At 36.2% G+C, this 25,773-nt stretch overlaps 1 protein-coding gene across 1 annotated transcript; it reads left to right on the forward strand.

The window, feature by feature from the left end:
• The first annotated feature begins 244 nt into the window (after positions 1-244).
• Positions 245-13,371, forward strand: LOC138814256 (vomeronasal type-2 receptor 116-like). Its single transcript, XM_070003261.1, has 6 exons — positions 245-360; positions 3,598-3,883; positions 4,947-5,753; positions 10,247-10,474; positions 11,432-11,555; positions 12,443-13,371. Exons 1-6 carry the CDS (start codon positions 245-247, stop codon positions 13,369-13,371), a joined length of 2,490 nt encoding a protein of 829 aa, XP_069859362.1.
• Positions 13,372-25,773: the final 12,402 nt, after the last annotated feature.

Below are 25,773 nucleotides of genomic sequence, written 5' to 3' on the forward strand. Positions count from 1 at the left end.
AGTTTTACACATTACATCAGGGGACTCACAAGAGGCTTTGATTAAAATGGAACTATAGTTTAAATATCAATAAAAAGACACACATGCATATAAAATATATATGAATATGCATGCCTAACATATGGGCTTCATTTCCTGCCAGTTGGTAGATGCTGCAGGGATGTTCTATTTGATTTTCACACTCCTTCTTCTCCAACTTCCCCTCCTTGTCAGGTCCTTGGCTGGCATTGCCTGCTTTTCTACTATGAAGCACCGAGCACACATTGATGGAGATGTGACGATCACTGGGTTTTTCCCTCTCAACACTTTGGGAAAAGATCATAGTAAGAGTAAAGATTCCAGGCAAGAAGAGCACACACCGTAAGTAACGCATCATTTTATTCCCATTTTCTCTTTTGTTCTGAGGATGGGCAATGCCTAAGGAAACTCTGGGCACACACATCAATGTTCCTTGTCCCCCTCTACTGACCTCCATCCCTATTGCACCTGGAGCAGCTCAGTTTCATTATTTTTCTTGGTAGTGGAAACAACTACATTTCCTTCCAGGTAGCTTCTCCTTTACAAGTCAGTAAAGTCTTCTCTTTACTCCAGCATGCCTTTATCTCCTCCCTTTCAGTTGTCATTGCAGAAAATGAAGTGATGCTATTACAATCAATCGGAGTCACTGTCATAAGCTCTGTACTAAAAGGCTAAAACCCCATTTTCCTCCTTCCTAGGCCAGTACTGTGAGAAATTGTCTTTAGTAACACCTGCATTTTGAGTACATTGATGCAATTTCTTATGGTAGGCTGGTAGCTCATGCCAGTAATTTAAACTATTCATATGTGAATATCAAAATTTGAAGTCAGCCCATGCTGGAAAACCAGTGAAACTTTTATCTGCAATTAACCAGCCAAAAACTGAAAGTGAAGCTGTGGCTCAAATGACAGAGTGTTAGTCTGGAACAAAAAAGTTCAAATACACTATCCAGGCACTCATTTCATGCCTCCTTGGGATTCTCTCTCTGTCTCTCTCCCTCACTGTCGCTCTTCCTATCTCTCTCTCTCTCTGTCTCTATCTCTCTCTCTGTCTCCCCCTCTCTCTCCCTCTCTCTGTCACACGCACTCTCTCTCTCTCTCTCTCACACACACACACACTTACACATTCTTACTGTAGACAAATAATTACTGTTTCAAAAAGGACTAGCACTTTGCTATGTTCACCCACTCTGTGGATTTTTACTCTAATTTATTAATTAATGATTTTTTTATCTATTTCTGTCTTTTTCTAATTATAGGGATATAGTTTATTATCAGATTGTTCCTTCTTTTTTAATTTTTATTTATTTTTTACTGTGAAAATACTGTACAGAGGGGTTACATTTTCATGGGCAAGATAATGAGTACATTTCTTATCAAGCATTGTAGCCTCCTTTGTTTCCCCTTCCCATCCCTTCCCTTCCTCCCCCTACCCCCCCACCCAATCCTCACCGGTCCCACCCACCAAAGTTGTAAAGTTGGTTTTTGACAAAACAAGTTGTACTTCTCATTGTTGCGACGGGTGCACCTGTATCCTTATTTAAAGTACTTGTTTTTCCCCATCCCCTCCATCTCTCTTTTTTTTTTTTGTTGGTCGTGGGGCTTGTACTTTGGGCTTGAGTGCTATCCCTGGGCTCTTCAGCTCAAGGCAAGCGCTCTACTGCTTAAGCCACAGTGCCATTTTTGGTTTTCTAGTGATTTATTGGAGATAAGAATCTCATGGACTTTCCTGCCCAGGTTGGCTTTGAACCGTGATCTTCAGACCTCAGCCTCCTGAGTAGCTAGGATTACAGGCATGAGCCATTGGCGCCCGGTTTTACCTGTTTCTGTTTTATTGTTTATTTTCTGTTTATTTTGTTTTATTCTGTCTACTTTATTGTCTATTTCTGACAAGCTGGGGTTTGGAGTTTTCTCTGGAACAAAAGAAAGGTAGTAGTCAGAGGAAAATTATAGCTCTGAATACCTACATCAAGAAGTTGGAGAAAACGGCAGTTTTCTTAACTCTTTGAAGACCTACTGCTTACTCAGTAATGAATTGTTCACTTTCCATGTTTAAGTATTGTCTGTGATGGGTTTTCCTGTTGAATTCTACTTTTATTGTATTGACAGGATACATGGTATATATCCTCAGATCTTTTCCTTGCTCATTAATGGTTCTGTCTTTTTTTATTGAAATTTTTACTTTTATGGTTTTTGTAGGAAATGTTTGCTAGAGTTACATTCTCTAACTGTGCTTTTCTGGGAACCTCTTTATCCTTCCTTCATTACTAAAAGGGATATATTCTTCATAAACTATTCCTGGTGGATGAATTCAGTATTTTTTATCACCAATACTGAGAAGACTGTCAATACTTTAAAACATGTAATACTAAAGGGTTCTTCTAGCTCTTATAGGTTCTACTGATGAGTCAGCAGTTTGAGAAGCAGGGACAGAGCTATGTGTTATGGCTCCAAATTCTGTTCTAGTCTTAAGAACCTACCTTGATTAATATTTCACTTGTGACAGCTTGATCATAAGATGGCTTGGTGTAGATTTTAGATGAGATCAGAAATTTGATTATCCTTTCATGTTTAGGTAACTTACTGCCTATCTTCTGTTTAGAAGACATTACTCACATGATAGGCTTCCATTATGATTATTTCACATGTACTTACACTACCTGTTGAACAAGTTAATCCTTTCATTTGTGTTTCCATCATACCTCCATTGTTTCCTTTTAAAACAATACCAGTTGATTTCATTATATCAATTTCTTTAGAATATGCACACGAGCAACAGGACAAAGAGAAAGATTCCTTTGATGCTCTTTCTTTCATTCTAGTTTCTTTTCAGTATCTCAATCTAAATATTGGCAAGAGAGTAGTCATCACTGCATTTTTCCAAGGTGGTCTTGGAACTGAGATTTCAATGTAAACCTTCCTTGCAATTCTCTCCTCATCTACTGTATCTGAGGTTCCCCTCACCATAATGATTTTATTGGAGTTGGATGCATCCCTTTTGTTTGGTACATAAATAAAAATAACCTCCCCTCACTTTATATTTGCGCTTTTGTTCTGGTTGATATTGCAGGAAGAGCTGTTCAATATGTTGGGTCTGTGAGCAGAGATTGCTATAGAATCTTTCATAAATAACACTTTGTTTCTGAAAGTTGCTCTTAAATTGAACATTTCTTAATTAGACTGGCCTGCTACATAAACACATAACATAAACTAGACAACTTAGCTAAACTTATTTTTCACACAGATGGACCTAGTTGCTCTAAGATAAAGGCAAAAGAATATTTGCTGTCTCATGAAAACATAATAAAATGGACAACTGCTTTTTCCAGTGGTCCATGTGTTAGTAAGGGGGGGAAAGTGCTCTTTCTGTCACTCTCTCTCTCTCATGTTAAATAAGTTTCTGAATGTCTTTCATGAGAAATTCCCTTCATGTCCTTACCTAGTTCAATATACAAGCATAAGACACTACTTGTTCACATTCCTTCCTACTTGAGGTTCACTAGCAAAGAAACAAGCATTCAATCCAGCAAAGTCATAAGTTTTAAAATATTCCTCCTCAATTTCTATGCTCATTATGTAGGATCTTCAAGAACTATCAGTTTGTTTTGGCTTTGGTTTTTGCTATTGAGGAAATCAACAAGAATCCTTATCTTTTATATAACTTGACCCTGGGAGTTGATATCTATGATGTTGAATTCAGAGCTTGGACAATTTTTAAGAATCCCTTCATTTGGCTCTTTGGGGAATACAAGATTCCAAACTACTCTTGTATGAGAGAAAGGAGGTCCATAGCAGTACTTACAGGACCATCAGGAATAACATCTGACCAGATTGGGACATTGCTGGGACTCTACAGATTTCCACAGGTGAGGGTGGGAGGTGTGGAAGGATATAAAATGTATAATTTGGTGCCATTTCAGGTGTTAAAAGAGAATGAAAGAGACTTGATTTATAAAACTATCAAATTTTTGATATTAAAGAGTAAGTGCTCAAGTGGGTTATATATATATACACACATATATATGCATATCGATGCATATATATAGTCCAATGATTGAAAAAGACGATGGAAGAGTTTAAACAGATAAATGCTAATTTATTATTCCAAGCTATATTAATAATTTTCTTTATTAAATTAAGAAATGGAAAATGACTTTGCAGTGGGCAGGATACTCAGAATACTTATATCTCCAATTAACCAACAAAGAACACAAAGTAGATGGGTGGCTCAAATGGTAGGGCACCAGTTTAGAGGGAAAAAAGCCAAGGAAGTTTAAGAGGCAATGAATTTGTATCCCTGTACTGGCATGCACGTAAACACACACACACACACACACACACACACGCACACACACGGGAATATATATGTTGAATGAAGAAAGCAGAAAAAGAAAGGATAAATGTGTTCTCTCATATGTGAAAGTTAAATCTAAAATATGAACATGTAATGTGAAATATATATGAAACATGCACATAGCCATTTACATACACACATGATCAATCTGACTAAAATATGGTGTATGTAGGAATGGAACACAATGGTTTAACTTTTCTGATCTATTAACCGTATAAATAAAAAACACCAGAGAACTGAATTACACTTGTCTAACTGGAATAGATGTTAATGGAAAAAAGGCAGATGAATAAAGAATGGATAGGTGGGATAAATAACTTAATATTCAATGTACATATGTGGAAATGGAATTAGGAAAGTCAAGGAGTGGTTGGGGTTGGGATAGATGGAAAGTGTTGATAGAGATATTGGACAAGATCAACAGATATATTATGAATAATTAAATTATACTTTCAAAAACTACAAAAAATCTATCTTCTACCTACTTCAACTAGTTCTTAACATACTTCAAGACTGAGATTGTGTTGCATGGAAATCTCTTCATTCATGAAGAATCCAATTTTCTTTCCCTTTAGTTTACCTTTGGGCCTTTTGATCATGCCCTGAGTGACCATAACAAGTTTCCTGCTCTCTATCAGATGGTCCCACAGGACACATCAATAACCAGGGTCATGGTCTCCTTACTGCTTCACTTCAGCTGGAACTGGGTGGGACTGTTGACCTCACAGGATGAGAATGGTTCATGGTTTCTGGCTGAATTGAAAGAAGAGATGGCCAAAAACAGACTTTGTTTAGCCTATGAGGTTGTGATCTCAAGCCAATCCATGTCACATATATTCAAAGTCATGGCAGTTTACAATGAGATAAATAAGGCTTCAGCAAGTGTCCTCATCATATATGGTGATAAAGATTCACTAATATTTATAATAATGAGTCTTGAACGAATTTTAATACAAGGAAAAGTTTGTGTCATGAATTCAGAGTGGGATTTCACCATGAAAACGAGATATTTCATGCTAGGCTCATTGCATGTGCCTCTTATTTTTATACACCATCATGAGGATGTTTCTGGTTTCATAGACTTTGTCAAGGCAGTTAATCCTTCCAAATATCCAGAAGACTTTTTTCTTGCTTGGTTGTGGTTTCTGACTTTTAATTGCTCAGACGCTGAGTCTGACTGTGTAACATGGGACAACTGTGCTCATGATGCCTCTTTGGAATGGTTGCCTGGGCATATTTTTGACATGACTATGTCTGGACACAGTTACAATATATACAATGCTGTGTATACTGTGGCCCAGGCTCTCCATGAGATGCTTCTTCATCAAACAGAAGTTCAAATGATGGGAAATAGCAAAGGAGCACTGCCTTCCCCTGCACAGGTAATTTCTCCTTTTTTGGAGGGCACACACCATGAGCAACGGCTCTTCCCAGAGGTTTTTCTTATTGCAAAAATTTCAAAATTTCTAAATCTATGCATGCATTTATGTACATATATATATACACACACACACATTTATATAAGTGTTTGTATTCATAGGTCATACATATCTTGGTTTCTGAAAGTAATGAACACATATTTCAGGTTTTGAAGTAATTGCCTCAAAGGTGAAGGTTTTTTTTGTATTAACAAAACTATACTAAGTACAAAATTGGATAAACATAGATTAATATTTAAAACTAAATATTCTGTGTTCTTCATAACCCTATGTAATACTTTATGTTTCAATGTCTGTGAGATACTCTAGATAGGTGTGCCCATTCTCTAAAGAAAACAACGGGCCAGTAAGAAGGATACAATATATTCCGTGTTTATATAATATTTTTGCCAGCCCGTTGCCTGGACTATGACCCTGAGTCCTTTGGGCTCAAGGCTTTTGTTCAACCTCTTGAGCACAGCACTACTGGCTTTTTCTGAATAGTTTATTGGAGAAAGGACTCTCAGGGATTTTTCTTCCCAGGCTGGCTTTGAAGCATGATCCTCTCATCTGGGTCTCCTGAGTAGATAGAGATACATTCATGAGTCACCATCACTTTGCTTATGAAGTCCTTTAATTACCAATAATTTCAATAGGTTCATAGCTAGTATGTTAAAATTTGTAAATTCATTTTTCTGGAAAAGTTTCTTCAGTCATTGTAAGGATGATCTGCTGAACAGAATTGTCCATATTTTTCATAAGTGACTTAGTTTCATTGATCTTTTGTTTTTAAAATTTAGTAAGTCAAGCCGGGCACTTGTGGCTGATGCCTGTAATCCTAGCTACTCAGGAGGCTGAGATCTGAGGATCGCGGTTCAAAGCCAGCCTTGGCAGGAGAGACCTTGAGAATCCTATCTCAAATAAACCACCAGAAAACCGGAAGTGGAGCTGTAGCTCAAGTGGTAGAGAACTCGCCTTGAGCTGAAGAGCTGAAGGACAGTGCCCAGGCCCAGAGTTCAAGCCCCACGACCGACAAAAAAAAAAATTTAGTAAGTAAATATATAGACATTCATAAAAATAGTGGTTGTGACAAACTGTAGCAAAATGTTTTTTTCTTGGAAAAAAAATGCTCTTCTGTGAGAAGAATTCCAGAAAGATTATTTTTATTTCTTCATAGATTTTAAAATGTGGATTCTAAAGCCAAAATGCAAGGAGATGAGATGAAGTAAATAGGACTCAAGAAACAAAACACAACCATCCATTTTGTCTATCATTGCTAAATGACTCCATGTTCTTGACCATATACATATGCACACAATGGAGGGAATCTAGGAAGAGGATGCAGAATAAGTGGGAAACAGAAGAACATTCAACAAAGGGGCCCATCAGGTGCAATGAAAATAGAAGAAAAAGAAATAAGCAACTCAAAGACAGAGATGAGAAGTGAGGAATGTGAGGGAAAGAATGAACAGCTTACATTAAGCAAAAAGAAATAAATGTAAACATCATCTGATATGGAAAAAGTAATTGTATTTTCAAAGTTCATAGAATTCACAAACTTTATACACAAAGATAATGACAATTTGCCTTTTGAAGGTTCAAATGTGTTTGTGATTTTAACCAAGTATCACTATTCCACAATACTGTGAAATATGTGAAATTTAAGTAATCACCTAATTTCAATTTAAAAAAAAACAAAAGAAAAAAAGTGAGAGAAAGCTTGGGTTAGGAGCGATGGGTGGCAATGTTGTCAGGCACTTTGTGTACAGATACAGTTTTGTAGAATCAGAACTTCTTTTTACAGCTACTTAAATATAATAATGGAAATGTTGGAAAAGGACATCAAGAGAAGTTTTTAGTTTTATGGTCTAGTTTGTGGGGATTATGCAAGATACAATGTACAAATATGGAAATCAACAGAATTTAAACCAAAAATATGGTTTTTGTTTAAAAACAAAGATTTCAAGTCAGCCCCAATTTTAGAATGTAAAAGAGTGCAGTTATATTTTTGCTATAATAATGCAAGTTGTAAATAAGAAAAAGATTGAATTCACACACACAAAAAAACAACCTACCTACCACCAAGTGGGATAAAGACTTAAACATAGAATCCTCTAGAGAAGAAATTAAAATAGCCAATGGGCACATGAAGAAGTGATGAACATCTCTGGACATAAAAGAAATGCAAATGAAAAGAAAACTGAGATTCCACCTCACTCCAGATAAACACAAAAAAATTACAAAGTCAAAATGTAGACATTCATAAAAATAGTGGTTGTGGAAAGCTGTAGAAAAATGGTTTCTCTTGAAAAAACTTCCATCTACTCCTATTTTGAGTGAAAAGAATACATTATTTCTCTGCAGAGAAGTTTCTCTTTAAGTCTTTAGCCCACTTATTTATTGTGTAGTTGTTTCTTTGAGAATTTCTTGTTGAGGATTTAATTTTTTGAGTTCCAAGTATATTTTAGATTAAGACCCTTGTCTGTTGCAGCTCTGTCCTTTGCCATGCAGAACCTCTGCAATTTCATTCAATCCCATTTGTCCATCCTTTCTTTGATTTGTTGTGTTTCTGGGTCTCTTTTGAGAAAATTTTGGCCTTACCAAGGAGACCTAGGGCTTCTCCTTTTGTATCCTGTACTGTTTTCAGAGTGTCTGATTTGACGCCCAGGTCTTTTATCCATTTGGAGTGCAGGGTGATATATAAGGTTCTAGCTTTAGTTTTCTACACGTAGTTAACCAATTCTACCAGCACCATTTACTGAAGAGGCTGTCTTTCTTCCATTCTATTTTTTTTAGCCCCTTTATCAAAGATTAGATGGCTATAGGTCTGTAGGTTCATTTCTGGATTTTCAATTCAATTCCATTGGTCCTGAGGTCTGTTCATGTGCCAGAACCAAGCTGTTTTGATTACTACGGCTTTGTAGTAGATTTGAAATTTGGTATTGATATTCCTCCAGCACTGTTCTTTCTGTTGAGGATCATTTTTGCTCTTTGGGAGTCTTTTTTTGTTCCATATGTATTTGTGGATTGGCTCTTCTATTTTCTTGAAGAATGAGGTTGGAATATTTATAGGTATCACATTGAATTTGTAGACAGCCTGAGGAAGTATTGCCATTTTCACGACATTGATCCTACCAATCCAGGAGCATGGGAGGGTTTTCCACTTTCCAAGTTCTGTTTTGATTTCCATTTTCAGGATTTTAAAGTTTTCATCATTTTTTGTGGGGCTATTACGAATGAAGTTGCTTTCCTCATAGACATAGCATTTCCTGAAGAAATACTCAACCTCCCTAGCTATAAAATAAAAGCAAATCAAAACAACATTGAGATACCAGTTCACTCCAGTTAGAATAACTATAATCTAGAACTCAAATAAAAACAGGTTCTGGAGGAGATGTGGACAGAAGGGAACTCTATTGCATTGTTGATGGGAGTGTAAACTTGTTCAACCACGTTGGAAAATAGTATTCAGGTTTCTCAAAAGACTCCACATAGAGCTCCCCTATGACTCAGCAATCCCACTTTTGGGCATTTACACATATGACCACAAACAAGACCATACTAAAGCTACCAGCACAACTATGTTTATTGCAGCATTATTTACCATAGTGAAGATATGGAACCAACCCAGATGCCCCTTAGTAGGTGAATGGATACAGAAAATGTGGTATATGTACACAATGGAATTCTATGCCTCCCTCAGAAAGAATGACATTGCCCCATTTGTTAGGAAATGGAAAGACTTGTAAAAAATTATATTAAGTGAAGTAAGCCAGGTGCAAGGAAACATAGGTCCCATGGTTTCTCTTATTTGCAATAACTAATATGCCCGAGTCAAGCAGAAAAGATCAGATAAGTTGATGTTAGGTGAAATGAACCCTAAGAGAGCATTCAAATGTTTTTTCTTATTTCTTATAATTGTTTCTAACATTTATAAGTTGATTTCTTTGTTGCTTCATATGTCCCTTCCCCACAGTATAACCCTTGTTTTCACTGTATTGATGTTGGTATACTTTGTGGAGGGAAAGGAAAAAAAGTTTTATAAATAGGAATACATGTGGACCCACTGTAACAATGAGATGTGAAAGACGTTATGTGAAGAACGAACTTTACAACTTTGGCAAGGAGGAGGGGGATGGGTGGGTGGGGCGAGGGGCAGGGGAAATGGGAAGGGTAAACAATGGAGGAGGCAACAATGCTTGATAACAAATGTACTCATTACCTTGCCCATGTAATTGTAACCCTTCTGTGCAGTATTTTCACAATATAAAAGAATACATTATTTTCCAGAAAGGTTATTTTTAATCTTCCAAAGATTTTCTTCTGGGATGCTTCAGTAGTGTCTCTGCTATTGTTGTTTTCAAAACCTGAGAACAAAAACTATCAGGATCTTTCTTACTTCTTGGTTTCTCTCTTAACTCTGGGATAAACTTCACCATAAGATGTCTCTCTTTTAGCTGCATCTTTTCCTGAACAACAACCAGTTTTACAATCCTGCTGAAGATCACATTATTTGGGATGAGAAAAGGAAATTGGAGCCAGAGTATGACATTCTGAATATTTGGAACTTTCCAGAAGGTCTTGAACTTGCAGTGAAAATAGGAAAGTTTTCTCCATATGCTCTACATGGTAATCAACTGTCTTTATCTGAAGATATGGTACAGTGGGGCATCGGAACTACAGAGGTGGGTTGGATCTAACCCTAATAATTTTTAAGGACACACAAATCAGCAAAAATCTCTCTTTAAATGTATACATGGCTGAGTGTCACCGACTTTCTCCAATAATCGTAGCTACTCAGATAGTGGAGATCTGAATACCATGGTTTAAAGTCAGCCCAAACAGGAAAATCAGTGAGACTGTTAATACATGTAACCATTAACAGTCTGAAAGTTAGCTATGTTTCCAGTACTAGAGTGCTAAACTTGAGCAAAGAAGCTCAAATCTGGTTCCCAGATCTTGAGTTATAACCCAAAGATCAACATTAAAACAATTAAATATGCTTATAAATGTTGAATTAGAATATTGTCATGAGATATAAATTATATTTTTCTCAGTGGGTTTCTAACACTGTGATAAAGTACCTGCTGAGTTGCTTTACAGGATTGAAAGGTTTCTTTTGCTCCCTTCTATGGAGATTGATTCAATGGTTAATTGGCATGCTAATTAACCAACTTTGGTGAAAGAAGTCCTTAAAGACACCTGTGAGAATATTACCACCTCATGACCACTGGAAAATGAAGATGAAGATACCATGGGCCAGAGGCTCACTCAACACTATATAAAGGCAGTCTTCCTTCTTTTCTTCTCCATGTCTCAGATGAATAGGAGGCAAGATATGACATGATTTCAAAGGAATTCCATAGGACTGTACACTAGCAATTACATTTTATTTTTTACCACTGCTTCCACCTTTTAAAGATCCCATACTTTGCAATAATTCAACCGACTAGAAGTCAAGGTTGTAATACATAAGCCTTTATGAATTATGGAATATGAACTCTACAACAGAATTCAATTAGTGGATTGCCCATACTGCATAGAAATATTTTCTTTAGTAATCTATTTATTAAAACAATTGATTTTGTGAAGTGTTAGGTAGACGTCTGAACAGTTACTGACACATCCATAATTTTCCTCAGAATCCTTACTCTATCTGCAGTGAGAGTTGTGGTCCTGGATTCAGGAAATCTCCTCAGGAGGAAAAGGCTACCTGTTGTTTTGATTGTACCCCTTGCCCAGAGAATGAGATTGCTAATGGTACAGGTAATTCTTTGACTTGTTAAGAAATTCTTTTTCCTACCCTAGTTGTCCTCAACCCAAACAAATCCATGCAAAAGTTGAATGTTTGGATTACAGAGCCCCTCTTCCTTTTCTCTATTAATAAATTAATTTTGACAAATGTTTGTATTGCTAATTGTAATATGGTAGATCATGGCTTTGAATTCACCATGTGGTAATATTTTCTTATCTATTGTAGTATAATTATCTCCAAGAATCCTTCTTATCACTAATCATTAGGACAAGTATACATTCTAACATGAAATTAAACATAAGAGTTATTAATGATGGTTTTCATCTTAACCCACACAAAAAGATGCATCTTGCATATAGTTTCTCAGTGCCCAGAACTGTTCTTTGCACAGGACAAGGGCTCATAAAGCTGGATTTGGTTAAGGAAGTGAGCATGACTATAGAGTGTCAAAGAGTGGACACTGTTCATACAGTTTCACAGGTGAGTATCGAGACAAACATAATGAAATGAATTCAAGGATAATATGCCATAGGGTAAAATTAATGTTTTATAGAAAAATGTAGGAAATCCTAACCTGTATAATTACAATTTTAATATGATTGCACAATTTAATGAGAGGGAGAAGAAAATGTTGAAAATTTTGCTTCAAATATTACAATAATCCAACTCTTACATTACCAATACCTGTAAAAATCAATGAAGAAAAAAAGGTGAATAAAAAAGCCTGAATAAAGAAAAAGATGGAAATAGCAAGTGGTTATAGTTGGAAAAATAATAATTTTTTATAATAGTAAATGCTGACATCTTAAGAATACCACCCAAGTGAACAATTTCCTAAATTCTTTGAAGAAAAAGAAGTTCACAACAAGAACTAATGGTAGTTTATACTTCTCACCAGATATGGAACATTGTGTGAAGTGTCCAGATCATCAGTATGCCAACATACAGAGAAACCAGTGCCTCCTGAAAGCTGCAAGTTTCCTGGCTTTTGGAGATACCTTGGGCATAGTTCTGGCATGCATGGCTCTTTGCTTCTCTATGCTAACTGTTGTTGTTCTTGGAGTGTTTGTGAAACACAAAGACAGTGCCATTGTCAAGGCCAATAACCGGACTCTCAGCTACATCTTGCTCATCTCCCTCATTTTCTGTTTCCTCTGTTCCTTGCTCTTTCTTGGCCATCCCAACACAGTCACCTGTATCCTACAGCAGATGACATTTGGAATTTTGTTTACTGTCGCTGTTTCCACAGTGTTGGCCAAAACTGTGACTGTGGTTTTGGCCTTTAAAGCCACTTCCCCAGGGAGAATGATGAGGTGGCTGCTGGTATCTGGGGCTCCTAACTTCATCATCCCCATCTGCACCCTCATCCAGGTGATGCTGTGTGCACTCTGGATGGGAACGTCTCCTCCCTTTATTGACACAGATGCACACTCTGAACATGGCCACATCATCATTCTGTGCAACAAGGGCTCCCTCACTGCCTTCTACTGTGTCCTGGGATACCTGAGCTCCCTGGCCCTGGCCAGTTTCACTGTGGCTTTTCTGGCCAGAAACCTGCCTGACACCTTCAATGAAGCCAAGTTCCTGACCTTCAGCATGCTGGTGTTCTGCAGTGTGTGGCTCACTTTCCTGCCTGTCTACCACAGTGCCAAGGGGAAGGTCATGGTGGCTGTGGAGGTCTTCTCCATCTTGGCTTCTGGGGCAGGGCTCCTTGGCTGCATTTTTGCCCCAAAGTGCTACATCATCTTCTTAATGCCAAATAAAAATTCTCTACATGGTTTCAGAGATAAAAGGCATTGTACGAGAAATATGCATGCTTATGATTAAACTCAGAGGTTTGATTAGGATATAGAAGGTCTGCTCTAAATCTACAGCAATTATCTCTTCTTATAGTAGTTTATATTATGGAATTTTTATTGTGCATTTTCCTTGTAGTGGTTGTCACAAGTGATGATGATCACCATTTAAACTCTAATTAAGTTTCTATATTTTTAGTTCCTCTGATTTAATCTGTGCTTAATCCTATCATCCCCTATTCTAAATGTCTTTTCACTATTGTCTTTTTCAATAACTTTTCTCATTTTTATGCATATTAACTTCAATCTGCACAACACCATGTTGCAGAATCCTCAAATCCATTTCATTAATATTTTCCTCTTCACAAATTTACATCTTTTAATATCATCGTTGGAGATTGTTTTGCTCAATACTTGTTTATTTCTACTCACACCTTCTCCTTTTGAAATTATCCTGAGTCTTTTTTTGTGGGATCTTTCTCTCTATCCCAGTCTCTCTTTCTCTTTGTCTCTCACCATCTCCTGCTCTGTCTTCCTCTTCCTTTCACACTGCTTTCCTCATTTAACATAGGAATGACTTGTATATGTTACAGAAAATACACTTTGATTTAAGAATACAATGTATAGGATTTTTTTGAATTTTCTCCTGATTAAAGTCTGTAATGCATAATGGTATCCCCCTTGAAACATGAATATACTTTTTATTTTATCATTGACTAATCACTCTTGATTAAGTTGAAACAGAATTTTAAATATTAAATATATAGATAAGATTATTTCTTATATTGTGATCACTTCTGAAAATCTCTTAACTTGAACATTTTCATTTGTCACATTTCAAAACTGTTAACTTGATAAGGAAAGTATTATTTATTATTTCAAATACATTGTCTTAATAGGTTCTACACTGCTTTTACAGAACCACATATTTAAAACTTATGAACACACTTGTCATCATTTCTTGTTTCTTCTAGTGTTCATTACATGTTTCTTCTGATATTAACTAAATTCTTTTATGTGCTTGAACTCAGTGTCTATGCTGTCCCTTACCTTTTTCATTCAAGCCTTCTTTACTGCTTGAACCACAGTTCCATTGGTCTCCTTTTGGTCACTTATTGGAAATAAGAGTCTTCATATACTTTCCTGCACAGGCTGACGTGGAACCTCATCTCATGTTTACATTTCTAATAAATAAATGGCTTTGTAACTTACAATAACTTCTATAAATTAAATTTTAGTTGAAAATATAACAATGTATAGGTGAAAAATTCTTTTGCACATGTTCTTTTGTTGAAGGCATGCTATTTAACAAAGTGTAAATAATTTCCAACTTCTTCAGTATGGTAATCAAGATATAATCAAAAGACTCATCAGTTTCTATTGAGTTTGTCTATCTCTTTTATTTATTGAAGGAATTTCAAAATAGAGTTGACTTTATATTATTGAGTAAAATACTGATTGCTCATTTTATGATGGAAAATATTTGGTATAATATGTAATTTCAGTGATTTTGCACAACATTTTATACCCTTTGCTAATTTTTCTTATGATTTCAGAAAACTTGTAAAGGCTATTTCTCTTTAAATGAAAGAATGTAAACATGGTTGGATTGATGTGTTGAAGCGAGATTGGATGGTTGGGAGACAAGGAAAAAAATAAATGCATATAAAGAAAAAGTTCACTGGGAAGGGATGTGAAGGGTAAACAAAGGAGGAGGCTGCAATGCTTGGTAAGAAATGTACGCATTATCCTGCCCATGTAATTGTAACTCCTCTGTACAGTATGTTCACAAATAAAACTAAATTTAAAAAAAAGAAAAAGTTCATTGATAAATAGATAGAACAAAGGTAAGAATATGCTAATAAGAAAAATGTAGCCATATAAATTTTTACATCACAATAGAACTTTATTCATAAACAACGGACTGGATATTGCCTTTTAGTCATGGTTTACTGATCTTCCTTTGCAGTGGGGGTGGTGGGGAAGGAAGGAGATGTATGTGTGGGTATGGTATTTAGAATTGATTGCCATATATTTTTAACTGATTTTAGTAGCTTTTAAAATATTTTAGAAATATTAGGGATTTCATATCCATGAATGAAAATAGAAATCCTTGAGGTCATTAAAATCATTTACATGTATAGAGGAAATAAAATATAATGGATACTCTATGTGGCCATATAAAACTAAGAAAATGAAACCCATTCTAAAAATATATACTAGTAAAAATTTAAAGTAATACAAAAATTTAAATTTGAAAATCATAGAATTGGAAAAATAGCATCTCTCTTGTCTATTTGGAACAAATTACTTTTTAATCCACTAAAGTAAAAGAAATGCAAGATGAACCCAAAGTTAATTTCATATATACCTTCAATGTTGGCTTTATAACAATAAATACCTAAGACTCAAAACATAACAAAAGATCAGTAATGACATCTACAGTGAAAAACAAAGCTACAAAATAGGAAATTTGGTAAGAACCAGAAAATGGAAGACATCCTGTGTTTAGAGTTTGACAGAATTAAAATTGTAAAAGTGGCTATATTTCCAAAAAGCACACTATAGATTTGATGTTATTCCACTGAAAAATACTGTGCACTTGTTTGCAGGAATACAAAAATTAATACTAAGACAAAACCAATGGTGAACTCTAATCACCCTTGTTGAGAATCAGAACCGTCTTGTCTTAATCAGACTGAAAATAAAAGTTGATGAGATATCTTACATGAGCAGAGTGACAGATGTTTGTCATCTCAGCTCTATAAGACGTGGAGACTTGAGGAAATTAAAGTTCCAATACAATCCACACAGGTGGATTTTAGTCACAACAGTGGTGCATACCTATAACCACAGCTGTGATAGGAATGTATAAAGGATTGACACAAAAAACCTCACAGCTAGGAAGTGAAAGCTTATATCAAAATTACAGAGTGAGCTGAGTTTTGAGATCTGAGCATTGCAGTTCAAATCTAGCCTAGACAGGAAAGGCCTTGAGCTTCTTATCTCTTAATTAACTACCAAAAAAGCTGGAAATGGAGCTATGGCTCAAAGTGGTAGGTTACTAGCATTGAGCACAAAAGCTCAAGAACAGTGTGCAGGTCCTGAGTGCCCAGGAACAGCACACAAAAAAAACATAGCAGGATTGTCAGGGAGAAATATTACCTTTTAGTCTTCATTGTGGGAACACTCTAGTAAAATAGCCTATATCACACATGACTTCTAGCAGAAGAGCTAAGAAATGAGGGTGGGAAACCAAGTAGCTTGGAATCAATCAATAGCTCTGGAGTGCATTTCAAATAAGGTAAATAGGATGACCATGGCAGATGATGCATCCCTTGAACTCCCAGGGATGAACAAGCTTCAGTACAAACCCATGGAAATATTTTACATTAACAGAGAAACCATGAACACATATACATAAAATCTGTCAGTGAAACAAAGGTGAGAGGCCTCAGGTGGGCAGGACATTGGGGCCAGCTACATTTCTAAACTTTCCCTTAGCTGTGGGTGGAGAAAAATGTTGGCCAAGAGCAAAATAAACTGAGTTGATGGTTGACTTGGGTGAAGGAAAAGCCACAAGTTTAGGCTGAACTGTATGAGTCTAGGGGGCCAAGGGCTCAGACCTCTGAAACTTTCATTGAAGACTGCATTGAGATCCTATGTTGGAAAATGGGGTCGAAGAGACTGAATTCTAGAGTGACATCTATCAAATGCCACCTACTAGATTAAAATGTCACTCCCCAAAAATGGACGGAGAACTGATATTTTTTAAAATCACAAATATAAGTTAAATCCATTCAGCAAAGTAGTCTAAACACCAGCAATCACCAAACTGAGGAAGAAGCCAGGGAAACCATCAAATTCTGAATGTACCTAACAGAAAGTATCTTAAATACCTCGGAATAAATATAACCAAGGAACTGAAAGAGATCTACCAAAAAACCATTAGTGATTGAAGAAAGTAGCAGACATAAGAAGAAAAATACCTCTGTTGTTCATAGATTGAGAAAAAGACTATTGTGAATATACCTGTATCATTCAAAATGATAAACAGATTCAAAGCAACCCTTACTCATTCATCATCCAAACAGAGAATTCAAGCCCAAAGCTCATAAAGGAGCACAAAAGATCCCCCAAAGCAAAAGCAATCTTTTTTTTTTTTTTGGTGGGTAGGTTGCTTGAACTCTTGGCTTGTGTGCTGTACCTGCGTTCTTCAGCTCAAGGTGAGTGCTCTAAAACTTGAGCCACAGCCACACTTCCAGTTTTGTAGTGGTTTATTGGAGATAAGAGATCCTGCCCGGCTGGCTTATGAACTGCAATCATCTGATCTCAGCTTCCTGAGCAGCTAGGATTACAGGTGTGAGCCACCTGTGCCCGGCTAGCCAAAGTGATTTTAAGCAAAAAGAATAATGCAGGAGTTATTCCAACACTAGACTTCAAATTATACTACAGAGCCCTAGTCAGCAAGCCAGCATTGTGCTTTCCAAACTTAGACATGAAGAGCAACACAATAAATCAGATGACCTCACAATGAATTTAACAAAAGACCCCCCACACACACACACACTAGGGATGTTTCACTGTATAAAAGTCTACAAACTGGATCTATACAGGCAGAAGATGGAAAATAGGTCACTCTCTCTTTCCACCAGAATTAATGAAACGAAGTCGAACAAAGCGTTTATTACACTTATTTTTTTATTACATTACATAACTGCACAAGGAGCTTTTAATGTGTCTATTTATGTATAACCTTACAGTTAACTGCTAGGAAGAATGAAATTGTGTCATTTGAAGGACAATGAATAGATCCACAAAGCCTCATTTCCAGACAGGAGCAAGCTCAGAAACACAAAGGACTCAAGTTTTGGTAATATTGGATAGCTAGACCTAAACATAAACATAAGTACATACTGTGCATACACAGAACTTGCTTGTAATCATTGGACATTTTGAAGGACATATGGGGAAAATAGAGAAAAATAGAATTGTAAAGGGTGAATCATATCAAACTACATCATATATGTGCGTGGATATGGGATAACTCTATGAAAGCAGGAGTGTAGGGGAGATGAGGAAAGACACTAACATGTGAGACTAGTAAAAGTATAACATATCCATGAAAAACATTATCACAGGTAGACATCTTTGCACAGTTATTTTACAATTCAATTGACTGATGTAAATGTGTAGCTGTCACTTGGAGGTACTAGATGGAGGGAGGAGGATGAATGTTGATGCTGAATGTGACTGACCAAGGTCAAGGGTAAATCGAGTCAAGAAACCTGTTGAAATTTTTTTCACAAGGGGGAAAATGGATGAGTGTTACAGAGGGTGTGAGTCTCATTGGAGCAAATTCACACACATATGTAAATATCCAAATGATACCTTCTAGTACAACTAATATATGCTACTAAAATGCTTGAAAGTAATGGATAAAATCTTATATACTAAATACTACAAATAATTAGAGACAAGTGGTAAAATCATTTACAAAATATTTTCTTGGAAGCACAAGTGTTTTCATGGTCATATTCAATTTACATAAAATTGAACAGAAAATATATAAGTTCCTGAGATTCCCACACTCCTCACCTCTGCTAATTCTCTAATATATTGCATTAGTATGCCACGTCACACAGTGTATGAGGCAAAACAACATGCCATTATGCTGTTTGGTCTATTACTTACCTTTTAATTCACAGTTTTTGCTTCGCATTGCATGATTGTGGATAGACATGTAATAGACTACATCTGACACTACAGTCTTGTGCAAAATAATTTCACTGCCCTGAAATGTCTCTGCTCTCTGTTGTTCTCATGGATTCTGTGCCCAATATATTTGTGAGTGGAAGGAAATAAGGAGTTGTTTTTATGCTACTGTCTTATGTTGTGGAGAGGGGGAAGGATTTCTGGTCATCTGAATCATACAAATAGACACTTCCAATATCCAATGCATTATGATCATATTTTGGACTTATATACTCATCATGTGTAGTAAAATTACAAGAATTAAAGAAAGCCAATATTACAATGCAAACGGGGAACTCAATTTCTTCCAGACCTTCGGTTAGTGACACATAATTGCTGAGTTCAACACTATCCATGATCACCTAGATGATAGAAAATGGCTTGTGCACATTGAATTGTTACTGAAACTTTGTGGGCCCAACCAGCAATCTTCCATTTCAAGTTTCCATTTCAAGTTTCATTAATTCTGGTGGAAAGAGAGAGTGACCTATTTTCCATCTTCTGCCTTTATAGATCCAGTTTGTAGACTTTTATACAGTGATACATCCCTAGTGTGTGTGTATGGGGGGGGGTCTTTTGTTAAATTCATTGTGAGGTCATCTGATTTATTGTGTTGCTCTTCATGTCTAAGTTTGGAAAGCACAATGCTGGCTTGCTGACTAGGGCTCTGTAGTATAATTTGAAGTCTAGTGTTGGAATAACTCCTGCATTATTCTTTTTGCTTAAAATCACTTTGGCTAGCCGGGCACAGGTGGCTCACACCTGTAATCCTAGCTGCTCAGGAAGCTGAGATCAGATGATTGCAGTTCATAAGCCAGCCGGGCAAGATCTCTTATCTCCAATAAACCACTAAAAAACTGGAAGTGTGGCTGTGGCTCAAGTTTTAGAGCACTCACCTTGAGCTGAAGAATGCAGGTACAGCGCACAAGCCAAGAGTTCAAGCCCCACAACCGACCAAAAAAAAATATCGCTTTTGCTTTGGGGGATCTTTTGTGCTCCTTTATGAGCTTTGGGCTTGAATTATCTGTTTCAATGATGAATGACTAAAGGTTGCTTTGAATCTGTTTATCATTTTGAATGACACAGGTATATTCACAATAGTCTTTTTCTCAATCTATGAACAACAGAGGTATTTTTCTTCTTATGTCTGTTACTTTCTTCAATCACTAATGGTTTTTTGGTAGATCTCTTTCAGTTCCTTGGTTATATTTATTCCTAGGTATTTAAGATACTTTCTGCTAGGTACTATTCAGAATTTGATGGTTTCCCTGGCTTCTTCCTCAGTTTGGTGATTGCTGGTGTTTGGACTACTTTGCTGAATGGATTTAACTTATATTTGTGATTTTAAAAAATATCAGTTCTCCGTCCATTTTTGGGGAGTGACATTTTAATCTAGTAGGTGGCATTTGATAGATGTCACTCTAGAATTCAGTCTCTTCGACCCCATTTTCCAACATAGGATCTCAATGCAGTCTTCAATGAAAGTTTCAGAGGTCTGAGCCCTTGGCCCCCTAGACTCATACAGTTCAGCCTAAGCTTGTGGCTTTTCCTTCACCCAAGTCAACCATCAACTCAGTTTATTTTGCTCTTGGCCAACATTTTTCTCCACCCACAGCTAAGGGAAAGTTTAGAAATGTAGCTGGCCCCAATGTCCTGCCCACCTGAGGCCTCTCACCTCTGTTTCACTGACAGATTTTATGTATATGTGTTCATTGTTTCTCTGTTAATGTAAAATATTTCCATGGGTTTGTACTGAAGCTTGTTCATCCCTGCGAGTTCAGGGGATGCATCAACTGCCATGATCATCCTATTTACCTTATTTGAAATGCACTCCAGAGCTATTGATTGATTCCAAGCTACTTGGTTTCCCACCCTCATTTCTTAGCTCTTCTGCTAGAAGTCATGTGTGATATCGGCTATTTTACTAGAGTGTTCCCACAATGAAGACTAAAAGGTAATATTTCTCCCTGACAATCCCGCTATGTTTCATCTGCTGTGTATTTGGGGCCAGTTTGTTCTTCTTCATTTTTTTTTTTGTGCTGTTCCTGGGCACTCAGGACCTGCACACTGTTCTTGAGCTTTTGTGCTCAATGCTAGTAACCTACCACTTTGAGCCATAGCTCCATTTCCAGCTTTTTTGGTAGTTAATTAAGAGATAAGAAGCTCAAGGCCTTTCCTGTCTAGGCTAGATTTGAACTGCAATGCTCAGATCTCAACACTCAGCTCACTCTGTAATTTTGATATAAGTTTTCACTTCCTAGCTGTGAGGTTTTTTGTGTCAATCCTTTATACATTCCTATCACTGCTGTGGATTGCATTGGAACTTTAATTTCCTCAAGTCTCCACATCTTATAGAGCTGAGATGACAAACATCTGTCACTCTGCTCATGTAAGATATCTCATCAACTTTTTATTTTCAGTCTGATTAAGACAAGACGGTTCTGATTCTCAACAAGGGTGATTAGAGTCCACCATTGGTTTTGTCTTAGTATTAATTTTTGTATTCCTGCAAACAAGTGCACAGTATTTTTCAGTGGAATAACATCAAATCTATAGTGTGCTTTTTGGAAATATAGCCACTTTTACAATTTTAATTCTGTCAAACTCTAAACACAGGATGTCTTCCATTTTCTGGTTCTTACCAAATTTCCTATTTTGTAACTTTGCTTTTCGCTGCAGATGTCATTACTGATCTTTTGTTATGTTTTGAGTCTTAGGTATTTATTGTTATAAAGCCAACATTGAAGGTATATATGAAATTAACTTTGGGTTCATCTTGCATTTCTTTTACTTTAGTGGATTAAAAAGTAATTTGTTCCAAATAGACAAGAGAGATGTTATTTTTCTAACTCTATGATTTTCAAATTTAAATTTTTGTATTACTTTAAATTTTTACTAGTGTATATGTTTAAAATTGGTTTCATTTTGTTAGTTTTATATGGCCACATAGAGTATCCATTATATTTTATTTCCTTTATACATGTAAATGATATTAAGGACCGCAATGATTTTTATTTTTATTCATGAATATGAAATCCCTAATATTTCTAAAATATTTTAAAAGCTACTAAAATAAGTTAAAAATATATGGCATTCAATTCTCAATACCATACACACACATACATCTCCTTCCTTTCCCCCCCCCCCTACAAAGGAAGATCAGTAAACCATGACTCAAGGGCAATTTCCAGTCCGCTGTTTATGAATAAAGTTTTATTGTGATGTAAAAATTTATATGGCTACATTTTTCTTATTCCCATATTCTTACCTTTGTTCTATCTATTTATCAATGAACTTTTTCTTTATATGCATTTATTTTTTCCTTGTCTCCCAACCATCCAATCTTGCTTCAACACATCAATCCAACCATGTTTACATTCTTTCATTTAAAGAGAAATAGCCTTTACAAGTTTTCTGAAATCATAAGAAAAATTAGCAAGGGGTATAAAATGTTGTGCAAAATCACTGAAATTACATATTATACTAAATATTTTACATCATACAATGAGCAATCAGTATTTTACTCAATAATATAAAGTCAACTCTATTTTGAAATTGCTTCAACAAATAAGAGAGACAAACTCAATAGAAACTGATGAGTCTTTTGATTATATCCTGATTACCATACTGAAGAAGTTGGAAATTATTTACACTTTGTTAAATAGCATGCCTTCAACAAAAGAACATGTGCAAAAGAATTTTTCACCTATACATTGTTATATTTTCAACTAAAATTTAATTTATAGAAGTTATTGTAAGTTACAAAGCCATTTATTTGTTAGAAATGTAAACATGAGATGAGGTTCCACGTCAGCCTGTGCAGGAAAGTATATGAAGACTCTTATTTCCAATGAGTGACCAAAAGGAGACCAAAGGAACTGTTGTTCAAGCGGTAAAGAAGGCTTGAGTGAAAAAGGTAAGGGGCAGTATAGGCACTGAGTTCAAGCACATAAAAGAATTTAGTTAATATCAGAAGAAACATGTAATGAATACTAGAAGAAGCAAGAAATGATGACAAGTGTGTTCATAAGTTTTAAATATGTGGTTCTGTAAAAGCAGTGTAGAACCTATTAAGACAATGTATTTGAAATAATAAGTAATGCTTTTCTTATCAAGTTAACAGTTCTGAAATGTGACAAATGAAAATGTTCAAGTTAAGAGATTTTCAGAAGTGATCACAATATAAGAAATAATCTTATCTATATATTTAATATTTAAAATTCTGTTTCAACTTAATCAAGAGTGATTAGTCAATGATAAAATAAAAAGTATATTCATGTTTCAAGGGGGATACCATTATGCATTACAGACTTTAATCAGGAGAAAATTCAAAAAAATCCTATACATTGTATTCTTAAATCAAAGTGTATTTTCTGTAACATATACAAGACATTCCTACGTTAAATGAGGAAAGCAGTGTGAAAGGAAGAGGAAGACAGAGCAGGAGATGGTGAGAGACAAAGAGAAAGAGAGACTGGGATAGAGAGAAAGGTCCCACAAAAAAAGACTCAGGATAATTTCAAAAGGAGAAGGTGTGAGTAGAAATAAACAAGTATTGAGCAAAACAATCTCCAACGATGATATTAAAAGATGTAAATTTGTGAAGAGGAAAATATTAACGAAATGGATTTGAGGACTCTACAACATGGTGTTGTGCAGATTGAAGTTAATATGCATAAAAATGAGAAAAGTTATTGAAAAAGACAATAGTGAAAAGACATTAAGAATAGGGGGTGATAGGATTAAGCACAGATTAAACCAGAGGAACTAAAAATATAGAAACTTAATTAGAGTTTAAATGGTGATCATCATCACTTGTGACAACCACTACAAGGAAAATGCACAATAAAAATTCCATAATATAAACTACTATAAGAAGAGATAATTGCTGTAGATTTAGAGCAGACCTTCTATATCCTAATCAAACCTCTGAGTTTAATCATAAGCATGCATATTTCTCGTACAATGCCTTTTATCTCTGAAACCATGTAGAGAATTTTTATTTGGCATTAAGAAGATGATGTAGCACTTTGGGGCAAAAATGCAGCCAAGGAGCCCTGCCCCAGAAGCCAAGATGGAGAAGACCTCCACAGCCACCATGACCTTCCCCTTGGCACTGTGGTAGACAGGCAGGAAGGTGAGCCACACACTGCAGAACACCAGCATGCTGAAGGTCAGGAACTTGGCTTCATTGAAGGTGTCAGGCAGGTTTCTGGCCAGAAAAGCCACAGTGAAACTGGCCAGGGCCAGGGAGCTCAGGTATCCCAGGACACAGTAGAAGGCAGTGAGGGAGCCCTTGTTGCACAGAATGATAATGTGGCCATGTTCAGAGTGTGCATCTGTGTCAATAAAGGGAGGAGACGTTCCCATCCAGAGTGCACACAACATCACCTGGATGAGGGTGCAGATGGGGATGATGAAGTTAGGAGCCCCAGATACCAGCAGCCACCTCATCATTCTCCCTGGGGAAGTGGCTTTAAAGGCCAAAACCACAGTCACAGTTTTGGCCAACACTGTGGAAACAGCGACAGTAAACAAAATTCCAAATGTCATCTGCTGTAGGATACAGGTGACTGTGTTGGGATGGCCAAGAAAGAGCAAGGAACAGAGGAAACAGAAAATGAGGGAGATGAGCAAGATGTAGCTGAGAGTCCGGTTATTGGCCTTGACAATGGCACTGTCTTTGTGTTTCACAAACACTCCAAGAACAACAACAGTTAGCATAGAGAAGCAAAGAGCCATGCATGCCAGAGCCATGCCCAAGGTATCTCCAAAAGCCAGGAAACTTGCAGCTTTCAGTAGGCACTGGTTTCTCTGTGTGTTAGCATACTGATGATCTGGACACTTCACACAATGCTCCATATCTGGTGAGAAGTGTAAGCTACCATTAGTTCTTGTTGTGAACTTCTTTTTCTTCAAAGAATTTAGGAAATTGTTCACTTGGGTGGTATTTCTAAGATGTCAGAATTTACTATTATAAAAAATTATTATTTTTCCAACTATAACCACTGGCTGTTTCCATCTTTTTCTTTATTCAGGCTTTTTTATTCACCTTTTTTTCTTCATTGATTTTTACAGGTATTGGTAATGTAAGAGTTGGATTATTGTAATATTTGAAGTAAAATTTTCAACAATTTTCTCCCTCTCATTAAATTGTGCAATTGTATTAAAATTGTAATTATACAGGTTAGGATTTCCTACATGTTTCTACAAAACATTAATTTTACCCTACGGCATTTTATCCTTTAATTCATTTCATTATGTTTGTCTCGCTTACTCACCTGTGAAACTGCAGGAACAGAGTGTCCACTCTTTGACACTCTATCGTCATGCTCACTTCCTTAACCAAATCCAGCTTTATGAGCCCTTGTCCTGTGCTAACAACAGTTCTGGGCCCTGAGAAATTATTTGCAAGATACATCTTTTTATGTGGGTTAAGATGTAAACCATCATTAATAACTCTGATGTTTAATTTCATGTTAGAATGTATACTTGTCCTAATGATTAGTGATAAGAAGGATTCTTGGAGATAATTATACTACAATAGATAAGAAAATATTACCACATGGTGAATTCAAAGCCATGATCTACCATATTACAATTAGCAATACAAACATTTGTCAAAATTAATTTATTAATAGAAAAAAGGAAGAGGGGCTCTGTAATCCAAACATTCAAC

The sequence above is a fragment of the Dipodomys merriami genome, unplaced genomic scaffold (assembly GCF_024711535.1).
Source record: "Dipodomys merriami isolate MVZ:Mamm:240054 unplaced genomic scaffold, mDipMer1.0.p SCAF_6, whole genome shotgun sequence".
In the NCBI taxonomy this organism is placed as follows: Eukaryota; Metazoa; Chordata; class Mammalia; order Rodentia; family Heteromyidae; genus Dipodomys; species Dipodomys merriami.